At 52.3% G+C, this 17,561-nt stretch overlaps 1 protein-coding gene across 1 annotated transcript in view; it reads left to right on the forward strand.

Moving 5' to 3' along the window:
* Kcnk3 (potassium two pore domain channel subfamily K member 3) overlaps nucleotides 1-13,421 on the forward strand; it is a 36,715-nt gene extending 23,294 nt beyond the window's left edge. The window contains exon 2 of the mRNA XM_005371333.1: nucleotides 10,056-13,421. Within this exon, the coding sequence (XP_005371390.1) occupies nucleotides 10,056-11,002 (947 nt within the window). The 3' untranslated portion in view covers nucleotides 11,003-13,421. The remainder of the gene's footprint in view (nucleotides 1-10,055) is intronic.
* The last annotated feature ends 4,140 nt before the right edge of the window (nucleotides 13,422-17,561 follow it).

Here is a 17,561-nt window from a genome sequence, read left to right on the forward strand (position 1 = left end):
GAGTTGTGTAAAGCTCTGGAACCCAAATGTTCAGTAAATGTGGGCTGAGTCCAGTGCTATTACTAGGGCTGCGTTACTGAGAAGCACAGGTTACCACCACCACCACCATCACCAATACCACCCTGAGCCCTAGAAGTCAGGAGGGGCCAAAATGAGACACATCTAGGTAGTACCTGGAGGTGAAGGGGCAAAAGGATGGGAGACTCAAGGGTTCTGAAGACAAGTCTGTAAGACTAAAAGGCGTAGGGGTGGAGATTTGGGTGCCTTGGGGTTCCGCAAGCAGTAGGAGACGATGAGGAGATCTCCCCTTGGCCGCTACTTCCTCCTGACTCTGAGAAGAGGCTATCTAGGAGAACTGGGATTTGAACCTTTGGATGCCTCCCACCTGCTTCAACTGAGGCAGTTATTTCTCAGAGTGAGCCAGGCAGGCTCCTCCATACTCTCTTCCTCTCCCATGAATTTGAACAGTATAGACCAAGACTGTGATCTGATTGTGCAACCAGAGACCCAGTCATTGCTTTGGACACCCAAAATTCCCCTTGGTCCTTGGCTAACTGCCACTCTCTCTTTGATTTGGGACTAGAAGTTGTGGCTCCTCTGAGACTCTAGAACCCTAGGTGCTGAGGGCCTAAAACATCTCCCCTGGCCTCTTTATATTCTACAAAAGGCCTCAAAGCCCAGAGAGGACCAGATCTTGTCTGTGGCCACACAGTACAGCTGTCCATCTGGCCATAAAGACACAGGCCATAGGCCTATATCATGACACCTGGTACAGTAAGTGGCCTGGGATCAGTTAGCCTTCCCAGAATCCCCAGGATGTCTGTCCTTCCATATACCAGTATATCCCAGAGCCTCATACTAGATCTAGCCTCCCCATCTTCAACCTGTTCCAAACTCAGAGATTTATGCAGAGGCAGCTCTGTCCCAAACTACTTCCCAGGTATGAGGAGAGCATAAGGCACAAAAGGTACAAAGACCCTGTCCTGGGGTAGCTTACAGTTTAGCCCTGAACATAAGAGCATCACACACACTGTACCCCTTTCATCTCCTGCATTCTGGCTTCCTCCTTTCCCTTCCCACACCCCTTCCTGAGACCCCCCCTCCCTCCACCCACCAAGTTCTCTTTTTCTCACTAGCTCAGGCCTGAGCACTTGTCAACCAAGCTATGCTGAGGACCCCGAGTGAAGCCCCCTGCTCCCAATCTCCCACAGCCACGTCCCCTCCGTTTCTACCCAGGGATATGAGGAAATTCACATTTGTTTTTCTTGCCCCTTTCCTACCCTGGAGTTACTAAGGGTTCCACATTGCCTTCCAGGTAAGATTCTTTCTCTTGAGCTCTGCAAATGTTAACCCTTGCCCACCAAAACAATTCTCAATTTTCAATCAAACTTCCTGCAACAAGAACACCAGGAAGATTTTGTTGTTGTTAGATGTTATTATTTTCATCATTCTGATCAGGCCCACACAGTGGTGCACTCTGGTAGGCTCAGCACTCAGGAGGCTGAGGCAGAAGGATCACTTGAGCCTAGATGTTGCAAGCCCAGCAATGTGGTAAGACCCTGCCTAATAATATAAATTGCTACTGATACTTTTATTAATGTAGTTCTACCTATCAAAGTATTAGAGGGTTGGATATATACTTCAGTGGTAGAGCACTTGCTTAGTATGTGCAAGGTCCTTGGATCAACCCTCAGTACTATAAAAAACAACAACAATAATAATGGATTGTTTTTGTAGAACATGAAAAACAGTGTGAAAAGGAAATTAAAATCAATAATAAGCTCATTATTCATGGATAAACTCTGTGAGCTCTCTGTCGCCTCTCTAGCTCTTTCTATGTGTGTATGCATATGCACTTTTTGTCTTTACAGATTTAGGGTAGGATCCCACCGTACAGAAAGCATTGTGCCTACTGTTTTTGACATAATACAGTGGTTTTCTGTGTAATTAAGAGACTCCTCAGGAATAGCACTTTAATGGCTGTGCAATATTCCACCCTATAAATATACCTTAATATGTTTAACTAAACCCTATTGGTGAACATTTGGAGTGTTTACAATTTTTCACAATGAAAATGCTGCTATAAACATCCACGTTCATAAATCTTTGCTCCGATCTCTGGTTATTTTCCCAGCAGAGATTCCTAGAAGTGGGACCTCAGGGTCTGGGTAGACGCATTTCTAAGGATCTTGCTGTGTATATGAAACTACTTTCCCGGGAGAATCTGCTGTTCCCTACACATTGGTGACAGTGCCACCAGGGCCATTTTTTCTGTCCCTTATGTTTCTTCCTGTACATCTTAGCTTCAACAGCTCCCCCTGTGGGAAGTCTGTATCTTCCTTCTACCCTTAAGAGATCAGGACACAAGCCACTTCCTTGTAGTCCTCTCTGACACCCCAGCTAGGGTTCTTCACCTCTGTCCCTCATTCTGCCGCTACCTTAATCACCCCCCAAACCAGTCAACTCTGTCATGTACCTCAATAGCGAGTGTTGTAATTATCTTTGCTTTGGGAAAAAAAAAAAAACAGTGAACCTTTCAAGTGCTCCCCCAAAGGGTTTCATCTGATTTACTTGTACGAGGAAAATGTCTTGAGATCGAGGACCTCGGTTTGATCATCAGGTCTCCCTCTCCTGGTCATTTTCCCCAACCTTGAGTGTAGCCCAACTGCAAGCTAGTCTTGAGCTGAAGGACGCTTTTAACCTTGCCTTTACTGTCCCTTGGCCTGGTGGGATGGACAAGGCCGCAACCCTTGGCAGCACTGGGGAAGGCAGAGAGGATAAGCCAGGATATTCTAGTCCTCACTCTGCCTGTGACTTGTTGTAGTGTGGATCTGGTCCTCTATGCCCCTCTAGGCCTTAGTTTACTCCTCTGTAAAACGGGCAAGTTGAACCATCCAATGCCCAACACTGCAGCATGAACCCCTCCTGAGGACCCTGCTTGAAATCTCTGCTCTAGACCTATGAGGCCCCTGGACAAAGCCAGCCTGGGGGGTGGGATGGCCCAAAGGAGCTGGGCCCTGAGGCAGGCCTGGCTACAGGCCAGACTGTGTCTGCAAACACTGACCTTGGCTGCTGCCGGGATTTTCCATGACACCAGCACCCTCCTTCTTGACTCTCCCATTCCACATGGGCCTGGGAGGTTGGGGGCGGGGCACTGGAGTTCTTCTGCCTAAGAGGTCCCCAGTCAGTAATAGGGAGAGACACCTGTGGGTGAGAGACAGCTCAAGAGCGAAGGGGACATCGGGAAGTCAGGAACGGAAAGTGAGAGAGCCGCTGCTGTCGAGTGAGGGGCAGGAGCTGAAAATGAAACCAAGAGGCCCTGGGAAGGGGCAGGGCAGAGAGACAGGCGCCTTGCTGCAGAACTGTCCTTGCAGGAGTTCTGGCCTGCAGGGTGACAAACCCCAGACCCAGTTCTGTGTGCTCATCCCCACCCCCACTCACCTCCTTGGGGCTCTGGTGGCTCCTCAGATCTAGCTCTTGGCTGAGCCAGGCCTACAGTAGTGCGACTCCTTTGGGGCCTAGAGTGGCTTCATTTTGAGGGGAAGGGGTTGTAGCAAGGGCCAGGGTTGTGAATCAACAAAAGATCCTAAGAGAGCTGGCCTTCCTTGCAATTAGGACTTTGGGGAGGGGTATTTGGGAGTCACCGTCACAGATTGCACAGACTTCAAAGTCTTTATCTTCTAGGACTTTGGTCTTCCGGGTAGAACAGCGGTTGTTGATCAGCTGCCCCTGCCAGGCCCTGTGCATGACACCAAAGGGACTTGCCACTCCGTGGAAACAGTCCACCAAAAGGGAGAGCATGAGCAAGGCGGGGGGGGGGGGGCCTTCCTGGTGCTTTGAGGAATTCCTAGAAGCTTCTTGTACAAGATGGTGTCTGGTCTCTCAGAGTCCCAGAGGGGAGCGCCTGCACACTCTATGATGTCCACTAGGCCAGCCACCCCTCCCGCTGCCCTCAGCTCAGGGCCTGGCTACCATCTGCCTTCCATTTCATCTCCTTTAATGCATCCACTCTGGTCCTGTGTCTCTCCTCCATACTGCTGGTGTCCCCAGACCTCCAGCCCTTTTAGGAGGCACAGTCCCTCAAAGTCACCTTTTCCAGGTGCCCATGACTCAAACCTGACTGCTCCTTTCCATCCCCAGGCAAGCAGGCCTTCTGCTATCCCTTCTCCAGCCTTCTGGAGCAGGCCCTGCCCAGAGCCCCACAGTGCCCACTTCCTTCTGCTCAACAAACCCAAGCAGCACCCCCTGTCGGGCCATCCCTCCCCCATTTCTAGCCTCAACCCAGTATGCAAAGCCTTTGGGTATCTCAGACCCCCAGGTCACCTCATTCATCTTCCCCCTGAGACAGACATTAGCCCTGGCCAGGGCCATATTTACTCTAGATAAGAGAGTCTGCTGAGAGACAAGGGTACTGCAAGGAACTGCCAAGGTTCTAATCCGCCCAGCGATGGAGATCACAGAGTCAGAGAACAGCCTGGAAGAAGGACCCCAGAAGTTCTTGATGTGTTCAAGGAGCTCTTTCCAAACTAATCTCAGAAGAACCCTTGTTTAGTGATAAGCACTGTGAGAAAAATGTTCCATGGCCAAATCCATGAGAAACACATACCGCATTCTCCAGCTCGGCATAGGAACACAGACAAGTACGTCCTGTGTCAGCTAAGACACGTGATAAAAAAAAAAAAATCCTGTTTGTCCCTGTTTTCCTAAACTATCCTTTTCTTATCCAGCCTCTAATATACTATGGCACTAACATTTGAGGAAATTAACCTCTAAGAAATACAGAATGCACCACGCTGATGCTGAGGGGAAACTTTAATGATCTCCAGGATTAAGGATCCTGGAGACCCAAATACATCCACATTCGCATCTCACATCTACCAGCTCACCATATCTCCCCAACAACTCTACGAGGGCGATACCTCACTGTACCCCATTTCATAGATGAGAAAGTTGAGGCTTGGTGGGTGATGGAGCCTGGTTCAGGTGCAGGGTCTGTGCTCTTTGTGTCTCACTGAACTGCAGACTTCCTACCTATCTGCAGCTTTCCCAGCATACAAGGGTAACTTCCTTCGGCCTCACAGAATCAATTATCCCATGCTAATCTGAAGTTCTGATTGACAGGTGTGCTCTTAATTGATTTTGATGGAGGAAATAAACTAATTAGAGTCTTAACAATCATCTACTTGGCGCCTGTTCTGTGTAGTAAAACACCACATTTGATCAACACTTCACAAATGGAGTCTTTGATCCTATGAGTGGTGGGTGAACAGAGAAAACACTAAAAGACATTCAGTACAGTTTTTTTGGGGGGGGGGTTGTTTTGTTTTGTTTTGTTTTAAAGGTGGGGTAGAAAGCAGGGATGGGAAGGGACAGCCCAGCACACAAAGCTAGTCACAGCCAAACTCAGGGAAGACCCATACACTTTACTCCACTGAGGCTATGGCTAGGGGCCCACTTTGGGGCCAGCTAGGCCAAGGGTAGGAGGCAGGCAGCAGCTCACACACTCCCGAGGCCGTGGGGAGCAGGTGGCCAAGACCAGGCTATTAGCCAGCACTCAGAGTTCTGCCTTGAGTAGAGGGAGCCAGGCCACTGGGAGAAGAGACCAGTAAGGGGGACAGGGGCAGAAACAACCCCACCAGGCCCCACAGGTCTCTGAAAGCCAGAGCTACAACCAGCGTCCGAGTCCCTGACACCAGGAACTAAAAAGAACAGACATGTGAGGCTTTCAATGCCATTTTTTAGTTTCTTGGTGCCCTAAAATATTTATTAATATTTACTAATAATTAACAATTATGTCCAGCCATGGCTTCCTCAGTCAAATTCTTTTTTTTAAAGAGATTTTTTTTAAAAAATTATGCCTATTTGTGTGTGTGTGTGTGTGTGTGTGTGTGTGTGTGTGTGTGTGTGTGTGTTCTATGGTGTATGTGTAGAACTCAGAGGAACTCGCGGGAGTTGGTTCTCTCCTTCTACCATGTGGGTCCTAGGAGTCAAACTCAGGTCGTCAGGGTTGGCAGCAAATGCCTTTACCCACTGAGCCATCTTGCTGGTCCTGGTGGCTTCTGTGCTTCTAGCCCATCCCAGACCCACCTCTTAGTGAAGCTGCTTCTCGTGATGAGCTGCCAGCCCTGGCTCTGTGCGTGGGTAGAACACGGTTTTAGAATCAGGTATCCTGGGCCTCAGACTGGGCATGTCACCAGCTGTAGGCCGGGAGCATGTGGCTTTCCCTTTCTGCTCCTCTGTGGCTTTATCCAGACAACCCAAGGACTGAACCACATGGATACTAAGAACCTTTATTTACATCTGTGGTGGATTCGGGACTGGAGACAGGGAGAGGAAGAGACAGCCCTAGTGAGTCCTAGTGAGTGCCCAGAGAGGCGGCCTCTAGAGTGTGTACACTCAGGATATGAGTGCTGACTGCTTGAACCAACAGGTACTGGGAGAGGGTGTCCAAAGACTCAGCCCCAGAGAGCAGCCCCCGTGTGTGCTGGTACCCAGAGGGACTGGCAGAGCCCCTCCCAACCAGAGACTCCCAACCAGAGGGAGCAATGGGCAATTCTTTTTACCTTCTTTACAAAGCCAAACTAGGCAGGATGCTGCCCTGCTGCCGGGGGACAGGGTTGGCCAAACTCCCAGTGACTTCCCAGAAATCCAGGGTCCCCTGGGACTGGCTCCACCCTAGCTGGTAGTCCTCCAAGCTAGGCACCCACGTCAGCAGGTCTTCGAGGCTCCTTTGCCCTTTCACCCAGTGACAATAAGACAGACAAAGGGATGGTTCACCCTCCGCCCCACAATGAAGGGCATCTGTCCCCAGGGCATCTTCTGGCCAGCACCTCCCATTCCCTCCTGTGCCTCGTCTGGTTCGAGACAGTACCTCAGGCTGAGGCTTCACATGGAATGTGCTTCCCTCTGGGCCTCAGTTTCCCTTCCTGACATGGCAGTGGCACAAATACAGAGTCAGAAATGCCCAGTGGCCACAGCCTCCTCAAAAGGCTCCTCGAAACTTCTCAAACCCAGCTGTCAAACAGAAGTCAGTCACAGGAGTGCCCTTGGGGGACGATTTTGAAGGCAAAGTTAAGTTTTTATCCTAAGGGTAAGAGTTTTTGATTAGTGACCCTGGTTCTTGGTAGGGCGTGGGGGCCAGCCTGGCCATCCGCCCCAAAGGTCAGGCACTTGCTCTGCCCCTGGTAGGAACCTCTGGTCAGGCCTGAATGAGTCACTCGAGATGGGGGTGTACTTATGGCTAAAGCTACGTTCTGAGCCCTGCGCCTCTTGGGAATAGGGAGCTGGGCAGGAGCAGAAGGATGAACGGGGAAAGCACTGTGGGGGAGCTGGACGCACCTCAGGGTGCCAGATAAGGCTCCAGGGCAGTGCCTGGGGGCCATGGCTAGCAGGGTGGAGCAGGGTGGAGCAGGGTGGCTGTTTTGTAGGCAGAGGATACCAGGCAGGTGGGCACTGGGTTTTTCTGAAAAGCTGATGTCTTGAATGGAATCCAAGGCAAGTTGCTTAGGGGTGGGGTGGTAGGGTAGAAGGGTTCCTTCTTCCACTGGTGGCTATGAATGGCTCCCCGCCCCCACAGGACCCTGCTTCTTGGCCTGTGTTCTCAGGTGCTTTTCCCAAGGGCCCCTCCCAGTTGTGCATTCCACAGGTTCCAGAATACTCTCCCAAGCATATGCCTCCTTTACTCCCTGAGGTAGATCTGATAGGTTCTCAGGACGTGGAATGGCAGGGGAGGCAAATGAGCCCAGAGACAGAGAGAAAGTCGCCCAGGATCACACAGCCAAGGCCATATCCATGTTCTGCTCTGCCTGTGGAACTTTGCTCCCAGCGTCATGCCTGGAGTGGGGTGGGGTTCATACAGTGTGGGATGCTGGTCTGGGGGACAGGGAAGGATGGGACAAGAAGCCACTCTGGCTGGTGGTTGTCTCGCTGCCTGGCTGTCGAGGTGAGTTGTGGTCTGGCTGTGGGGCCAAGCTGGCGGGCACAATTTGTTCTCACACTGCTGGGGTGCGGACTAGCCAGGCACCGTGGCTCAACAGCTCAACTGCGCAGCCCCTGGCAGAAGAAGAGACACAGCCACTGGCTAGATGCCGCGCCGAGGGCAGGGGAGCCACTCTCAGGACAGACCTGAAGCCTTCACACCCCAAACATCTGTTCCCAGACCTCTCTGAGCTTTGGGATAATGATGCCCATGGTTGGCAGAGGTGGTTCTCCTGGAACGCAGCTGTTCCTGAGCCTGGAGATCTCTTGGAAACGTGAGAGTCCTCTGCCATCTCCTTCATTATTAATCAGTGAGCTATTGTTGGGCATTTGAGATGTACCAGGCTCCAGGCTAAGTGCCTCAATGCATTATCTCACTTATTCCCCCAAAGCCCTTGCTGTGAGTGACATAGTAGTCCCATTTTACATATATGAAAACTTGCAAAACTCATAATATCCCTGCCTGAAATACAGTCATGAAGTGTATTTGGAAGGTTAGAGGGCCCCATTATAGGTTCACCAGAGCTTCTCCCCGCCAAGTTGATGTTTAGTTCTATATAGTGGGGGCCCTACAGGTCATAGATGAGCCTTCCCAGAACCACCCATATAAACCACTGATCGCTTTCAGCTAGGAGGAATCCAGGAAAACTGCCTGGAAGAAGCAGTGTTTGGTCGACATTTCCTAAGACTCAGAAAAGGGGAAAACCTGGAAGCTCAACCCACATTCTTTCATTCTCATAATTATCTTAATAAAAGCTGAAGTGTTTATGCTCTCTGGCCTGGTAGGAGAAGCAAGTGGCCAGAACAAGGTTTCATTTTCAAATAAAGAGACACGATCAAAGAGAGAAAGTCATTTGTTCAAGGTCACAAGGCCACGACTAATAAGGCCAGAACTTGTGCCCAGAGTTTCTGGTTCTCATCCAAGGTCCTCCCCGCCCCCACCTCCCCCAGGTAGCCAGGAAGATTTTGCTGCCTCTCAAACTCTCACTCTCCTGCCTCAGCCTCACACACGCTGAGGTTACAGGCATGCACCATTACACACAGCTCGGGGCAGAATTTTTGGCAGTCGTTTGATGATCAGCTCAGGGGGGCAGAGTACAGGCTCAGACACGAAGGACAGACACAGAAGAGGAGAGGGCTACTCCTGAGGAACGCTCAGGACTCCTGCCTTGCCAAGGGTGATGCACCACCCTCATGTGGACAGAACCTACTTTTGGACCAAGTCCCTTGGGAAGACCCCAGTCTCAGGCGAGGTGGAAAACCTGGAGTACTTACTAATTCAGCTGTGGCAAGGGAGGGCCCTGCTAGGCCAGCTGCCCAGGGAAGTTGCAAGTTCCCGGTGGCCTTCACCCCAACCCACCCTACCGCGCCCCACCCTGCCCCAATAAGCTTTGGCTGCAGGGTGGAAACCGTCAAGAAGCAAGAAGCCATTCATGCCTTGGTTTCCCTCCCCCCACATGAATCATCATGTCAGAAGCCATTCCATGCAACCACCTCCCCTCACAGCCATGAACACTGAGGCCCCCAGAGGGCAGGGAGTATGGCAAAGCCCTCAACAGCCCAGCTTCCATTCCCATATATCAGCTGCCCATGAAAAACTTCCCAGCAAGCACCAGCAGAAGTTTCCAAGAGAGCAGATTCAAATTCAAACTTGGATTGCAAAACTTCCCAACAGTGTGGCCTGGAAAAAGTCGCTGAGTTCTCTTGGCTGTCTGGGATTATCATCTGAGCATTTCCAGTGATACAATGAGTTTGTCGCCCAAAGCAACAGGACATGAATGTGCCCATGTGTTGAAAGGCAGACTCAGTAGCCAGCTGTGGTGGCAGACATGGAGGTACATGCCTGTAACCCTAGCACTTGGAAAGCAGAGACAGGTAGACCTATATGAGTTCAAAGCCAGCCAGATCTACATATTCAGAGACCCAGGCTAGCCATGGCTCCCTATCTAGCAAAAAATGAAGTGAGGTGGGGAGGTAGATCGAGAACCTGCTAGGCGAGGAGTGGAGAGGGCAGGCAGAGGAGGAAGGACCCCGGCCAGGTCAGCCCCACAGTGTGTGCTTTCTCTCCTCTCTCACAGGCTATGGCCACGCAGCACCCAGCACAGATGGTGGCAAGGTGTTCTGCATGTTCTACGCGCTGCTGGGGATCCCGCTCACACTTGTCATGTTCCAGAGCCTAGGTGAGCGCATCAATACCTTGGTGAGGTACCTGCTGCATCGTGCCAAGAGGGGGCTGGGCATGCGGCACGCCGAGGTGTCCATGGCCAACATGGTGCTCATCGGCTTCGTGTCGTGCATCAGCACGCTGTGCATTGGCGCCGCTGCCTTCTCCTACTACGAGCGCTGGACCTTCTTCCAGGCCTATTACTACTGCTTCATCACGCTCACCACCATCGGCTTCGGCGACTATGTGGCGCTGCAGAAGGACCAGGCGCTGCAGACGCAGCCACAGTATGTGGCCTTCAGCTTCGTGTACATCCTCACGGGCCTCACGGTCATCGGCGCCTTCCTCAACCTTGTGGTGCTGCGATTCATGACCATGAACGCCGAGGACGAGAAGCGTGACGCAGAGCACCGTGCCCTGCTCACGCACAACGGCCAGGCGGGTGGCCTGGGTGGCCTGAGCTGCCTGAGCGGTAGCCTGAGCGACAGCGTGCGTCCCCGCGACCCAGTCATGTGCCCAGCAGCTGCGGGCAGCATGGGCGTGGGCGTGGGTGGCAGTGGCTTCCGCAATGTCTATGCTGAGGTGCTGCACTTCCAGTCCATGTGCTCATGCCTGTGGTACAAGAGCCGGGAGAAGCTGCAGTACTCCATCCCTATGATCATCCCGCGGGACCTCTCCACGTCCGACACATGCGTGGAGCACAGCCACTCGTCGCCTGGAGGCGGTGGCCGCTACAGCGACACGCCCTCACACCCTTGCCTGTGCAGCGGGACGCAGCGCTCGGCCATCAGCTCGGTGTCCACGGGCCTGCACAGCCTGGCTACCTTCCGTGGCCTCATGAAGCGCAGGAGCTCGGTGTGAACCACAGCCAGGCCTGGAGCACCTGTGAGCCAGCGGGGTGGGGGTCCTGCTGCAGAAGCCGCAGGAGTTGACCGGGAGGCCTCCCCCAAAAGACGCCTTTGGGCCTCGTGGGAAGTCCCCAGTCCACCACTACCACCTCTATTCTTCCCCAGCCCCTAATCTCCAACTGTGCGGGCTTGTACCAGCCAACAGGAGGTCGGGCTCTGAGGACCCCTGGAGCCCCTTTCCGAGCCCAACGAATTCCGAGAAATGTGAAACTTGGGAGGTGGGGAAGGCAGCCACTGGGAATCTTTCAGAAATCTGAGAAGCTCCCCAGTCCTCAGAGGCTCTGCTGGAACCCAGAACCCTTACCTCCCAAGAGGACTTCTGTTCTCGGTTTTTTGTTTTTTGTTTTCTGGTTTTGTTTTCTTCTTCTTCTTCTTCTTCTTCTTCTTCTTCTTCTTCTTCTTCTTCTTCTTCTTCTTCTTCTTCTTCTTCTTCTTTTCAATCTCTACTTATACCTCCCCTGGGCTCTCCAAAGCCCACAGTGTCTTTGTCCAGGTCACCCCCACTCAGTCCCACCTTGCTCTCTCATCCCCAGCCATGTCTCCCAGCCTTCCACTACCTTCTGTGTCTTTTTTTTGCATGGCTATGCAGTTATGGAAGAAAAAAAAAAAGGAAATCCCAGCAGTCTCTAAAGCTAGTCCCCAGGGAGCAGGACAGGAAAAAGAAAAATGGTGGGCCACAGGAGTTAGAGCCGAGTAAGTGCAGAAACTGTGGCTTCCAATTCTACAAGGTGGCCACATTCATAGGTGAGCTATCTGGAGTCTGATGCTGTGCTCGGGGCTCCTGGGAGACTCCAGCCTTCAGGACTGCCCTTAGAATGGGAAACACAGACTCCCGCTTGCTGTCTGTCCCTGGCTGCTGTTGCTGCTGCTCACCTCCTCTTCCATTTATAGTGATTTTTAGCACCGGAAACCTGTCCACCTACTCATTCACGTGAGTGTACTAACACTCCGGTTAGGTCACCTGGGCAATTCTTATGGCCATTTTTTCAGAAGAGGAAAACAGGTAAAAATTACTTGCCCGGGGTGATGCAAGTCTTGAAGGGGAACGAGAACCTGCAGACTTGTTCCCAGCCCAAGTGCTCTTCTTTCTGGCCCAGCCTGCTCTCAGAAGCAAAGCCCCTGCAGGCAACACCCTGGCCTTGTGTAGGCAGCTGGGGCTTAAACTAGAAATCTAAAACCCTAGTCAGAGCCCCCTGCCATGGCTCTGCCTCTGCTACTCTTAGCCCAGAGACTGCGGCTCTAAGTGTACCCTTGTCTCTGTTCGCAAGCAGGGAAGTCCTTGGGACCCAGGTAAGCAGGACTGAGTCTCATGGACTAAAAGCCAGGAGTTGACACTCTGAGAGTTCAGGGATTGGGCAGAGCAGCCCAGACAGCTGGCAGGTATAACCTGGGACATTATCCCTGGACCAGAAGCCAGGGTGGGTACCTGCATCCTAAGCTGCTAGAGTAAGGCTTCCACTCTAGCCAGGAACACCCCTCTGGGGGAGAGAAGGCATAGGACCTGGTATACCCTCTACCTCCTCCATCTGCGACCCAGGTGGAGGGTGGCAGACTGTTGGCTTGCTACTGGGGACAAGCTGGAAGAGGGACAGTGTCCAGGACAACAGAAGGGTATGTGTGGGGCTGTGGGTATGGCTCAGAGGTAAAGCACTTTCTTAGTGTGCTTGAGGCCCTGAGTCTGATCCCTGGCACCAGGAAAAGGGGGGACCCCCCCCAGCAGCCTTCACTCACTGTTCCCAAGCCTGGCTCCTTATTGCTGAGTAAGGCCAGCCTGACCACTTGGGAAGCTAGAGAGAGAGAGCCCACCATGTCCTCCAGGCCCTGGAGACCCCTATGTGGAAGGACTGTGACTTGTGTGTATCCCGTGTCCATGTGGAAGAGCTGGCCCATGTGCCAAGACGAGTGGGACCCAGGAGCTGGAGAGGTGCTGTCTGTGTTTATGTTGGGCCAGAGGCGGCACTTGCTGCCCCTGTCCTGTGTGTGACCCTGCCCTCGAGGGGTCAAGTCCCGTCAGATCCGAGGGAGCCACAACCAAAGTTACAGAGAGAGTGGGGAAGGCAGCAAGTGGCCCTAGGGGTCTGAGCATGGGGGACTGCTTGTCTCCTGTAGGGTCTTGCCTAGGGAACTAGAAGGCCACTGTCACTTCCTGTCTCACCCCCTCCCACTGCAGACAGCCTTTCTGCTTCCCCAATGCCTTATGCCTGGGCACACTGCCACAGAATATGCAATATGTGTGGGTGACATGCCCCACACCCACCTGGGCAGCCCCTGAGTCCCCAGGCTGTGGCTGCCCTGGCCCCCCTCAGCAGCTCCTGCCCATCTGTCTTCACACTGAGATTGGCGCCTAATAAATGCTGTCCATGGAGACCAGGCTCTGGTTCCCGCTCCTCTGTCATTGGTCACCGTAACTGATGCCCTCACCCTGCCCCACCAGTGCCTACAAACACGGCTAGAGAATTTCCTTCGGGCTGGTCAGGCTGCTTGGGGAGCCTTGTGTAGAAACCCAGGAGTCAAGCCTGGGTTCCCTCGGTAAATAATTTCTCAGAAGATCCGCATCTTTTCAATTTCATCCTGGAATAGACCATGAGAACAGGACCTTAGAAATGACTGGATCCTGTCCTCCCGCTGTGCATAAGTAAACCGAGGCCAACGAGGGCGTAGCACGTGCCCTGGATCACACGGCCGCGAATAACAACTTCCCCACTTTGCCGCCTCACCTGGCCTGAAGAGTCAAACTGGATGAAACCCAGCTTCTCTTTTAGCTGAGGCCCCTTCCCCCAATGACCTGACAGACACACACATATAGATTATCTCTTTCAAAAGGGGCACATCACAAGTCATTGTCTTTAGGGTATTTTTTTTTCAGCATCTAGAGGGACACCTCAGGCTTGGGAACGGACCTTAGAGTCCGAGACAGATGTGTAGGAAGCAGATGGACTCTGCCCGTTTGGTGCCAGCACCTGAATCACTAGCCAATGGCTTCCAGGCTTCCCTGAGCATGAGCCATAGTAATACGTTCGGCACCACGATCTCTCGGCACAGCATGACTCATAACCACCCCCCTACATCCAATACGTGCATAGCCATTCCTTGCATAAATGCCAGCCGTGATCCACTCCATTGAATCGCTTTACCCACCCATAGCTTGCTGTCTTCAGATTGATGCGCACTAGAGGACAACGGCCTGGGGCCGGGCACATGCTTCCCTGATCTCCCCTTCTATCTACTTAGACCTACTGAAGAGACACGGGGACATATTTGTGGGAAGGTTCTGGGTTCGAAGAAAAAAGGAGGAAAACCTGTGACCTCTCCAGGATACAGCCAGCCTCCCTATGATGCACCCCTGGCCGTCCCACAGTTTTAGGACAGGCTCATGGGTAATCGGCTGCTCTCAGGGTGGGCACAGCAGAACCCTGGCTCACCCACTCCTAAAACCTGCTTCATTACAATCAGGGCTCAAAGGCCTCCAGCTCCTGCCTCTCTTAGCTCTAGGAAATGCAGCGTCAGCAGAGGTGGGTCCTTCTGGAGGTCAGTGGTGGCCGGCACAAGGTCACTTGTACTTTCTTACGCAGTGCTTTCAGGACACAAACATGACGGCTCTTGCCCTGCTTTCAACATCGTCTGGGCAAAGCTACCACAAACAGATGTGGCAGGGATTCCCAGAGGGGACCCGCGCCCCAGCCCCACCCACTGCTCCCCAGAGCGCAGCACTACTACAGGATCTCCATGTTTAGACACTGCCAGGCCCATCCTCCTTACCTGTAAGGCTAGCTTAACTGGAAACACACACACACACACACACACACACACACACACGGAAACAGAAGTTGCAAACCTGCCCCGGAGACAGAGTGGGAACAAATGTCCTAAGCTCCAGCGTGGTGATTTGGGTGAGCATCAGTGGGAATAAGCTTCCTGGGAGCCAAGAGAAAAAGAGGGGTGCAATGACAGCTCCTCTCTAAGCATGCAGCAGGTGACTCATAGCAAAGGTGCTTAGCAGGGTGACTCACATCTGTAATCTCCACTGAAGGAAGCTAAGGCAGGGAGATTGACGTGAGTTTGGGGTCAGTGTGCCTGTAGCCTGTCTCAGAACACCAGAGGGAAGATTAGGGCGGGCCACGGTCAAATGAATGTTACAGAAGGCTGCACACGGCACCCTTTGTTGGAACTCCACAAAATTCTTAATGCAGTAAAGGTCCTGGGAAGTCCTGCAGCAAAAACATGGCTTATTTTTAGGTAAGCTAGTGCCACGCAAACTCATTCCACACCAGATCCTGTTTGCCTGGCACTTCTTTACAGCCCAGATTCTCCAGGGCACTTTGGGACCTGCTCATCTGTCACAATATCACTGACAGAGAAGTAGGTCTCATCCTTCCTCTTGCCCCACTCTATTCTAAAGGACATTCAGGGGCTGTGAATGTCGCTCAGTTGGTAGCGTGCTTGCCTAGCATGCACAAAGCCCTGTGTTTGCTCCCCCTGCACCGCACAACGGTGGCAGCACGTGCCTATAATCCAGCACTTGAGAGGTGAAGGCAGGATGATCAGGAGTGCAAAGTCATCCTTGGCGACATAGTGAGTTTAAGTCCAACCTGCGATACATAAGATCCTCAATGAATGAAGGAATAAACAAAAAAAGTAAATTTAAGGTTAAATAACTTATAACTGACAGCTGTAACAATGTGATATCTACAAGTTCATCATGTATTAAGTCAGAAAAGGCTCAGAGCATCACACTGGTCCAAAACCAGGCAGTGAATTGGTAGCACCACTGAGCCTGGGAGCCAGACTAAGTGACTGCGTGGATGAAGCATGTGTCCTCACTCCTCCTATTGGACACTGCCTGGCAGTGGTCACTGTCTTCAGAAAAGCTTTGGCCATTGAGGAGTACGAGACCAAGGCTCCCTCTGCCCCACCTCACAAAGCCCAGTCTCAGGCGGACTCAGTGGCCACCTGTGATGCTGCAACATCAGCCCTCTAGCTGCCCCTTCCCTCCTTGCCAACAGATATGGAGAAATGTACGTGTGCACGTTCTGTGTGTGTATGGGTCCCAAGATCAGAGGGCCAGCTCTTAACTTTCAGAGGAAAGGAACTGGGTTCATGGTAAAGAAATGATAGGTTCAAGGTCATGAAACAAGACGATGGTACAGCCAGGGTTAGTTGCCACAGATCCTAACTTGTGTTCACATACACAAACACTCGCATCCATGTACACACACACTCACATGCACCACACATACTCACGTGCTCTCACAAGTACACACATAAACACACACATATAAACGTACACTCACACCCATGCATACACTCACATGCCCACACATATGTACACACACACACATATACCCAGGACCCCGGTTCCTCTGCTACTGACTGGAGCAAAGTGCTAATCCAGGAGCTGAGTCACTTGGATGCTGGAAATTTACATTGCATCTGGACAAACTAGGAGACTCACATCCCCTTGCTTCCCAGCTGCATCGAGGATTCATAGGGGGCGATTGTGATGACACTGGTCTCTGATTCCCTCTCACCAGTGACATATACATTGACAGCATCTGACCACAACGAATTAACACTCTTATCAGGAAGACTATGGTCTTGCCATGTGACCAAGGTCACAGAACTCGGTGTCAGAGCACTGAACAGAGCCTTAAGTAGCCCCTCAGTGGCAGCTGTGCTGGGCCAGGACAGCAATCAGGTTCTGAGAGGTCTGAGACAGCCAGCACCCTATTGCTTACAGCTTCTCAGAGGGCTGGACAGGTCCCAGGCTTAGGGAGGGTCCAAGTGGACACAGTTCCAAAGTCATTGGTAAACAGGGACAGAGAGTAAAGGACTCTTCACCCACTTTACCTTGTGCCCTGGACTTTGGACCAAGGTCAGCAGAATGTCCAGTCAACAACCCCTGCCTTCAGCAGGAGGGGACAAAGACTCTGCCTTTGACCCAGGTCACCTCTATGTATCTTCGTCTGCCATAGCTCTTGTTCCCAGGAAAAGGGTACCTGTGACCCGGTCATCCGCAGCCATGGAATGTTGTGGTCTCACTACAGGATCAGACGGGAGTCCTAGGAGGCCTGAGATCTTGAACTCTCCAGCATCAGGCTGTAAAGACACCGTGAAGGTTAAACCCTGAAGAGCAAGCAGGACTGCCCCCTGGCAGGGGGTCTGCCAGGCCCTGCAACCCTCTGGCCTCGCTCTGGATCTCACCCCTCTTTAAGTGAAGAATAATCTTCTGCCTTAAGATGAGGAACAATGAAGCTCTAGGCATTTGCCTGCTGGGGGCCCTGTAGAGATGTCCTTCTGGTCCTTCCCAAAAGAGGTCCCAGAGGTTGGAGGATGTGCCCTCTCCAGCCTGGGACTGAGCTCAGCCCTCCCACTGCACCACAGCCAGCTTTGCCACTCAGCCCCTCCCCAGGCAAGAATCTGGCAAATTTTGGTTCAGCCCACAGGACCCCATGCTTTGGATGATCTCTCTCTCTCTCTCTCTCTCTCTCTCTCTCTCTCTCTCTCTCTCTCTC

Source organism: Microtus ochrogaster, unplaced genomic scaffold (genome assembly GCF_000317375.1).
Source record: "Microtus ochrogaster isolate Prairie Vole_2 unplaced genomic scaffold, MicOch1.0 UNK106, whole genome shotgun sequence".
Classification (NCBI taxonomy): Eukaryota; Metazoa; Chordata; class Mammalia; order Rodentia; family Cricetidae; genus Microtus; species Microtus ochrogaster.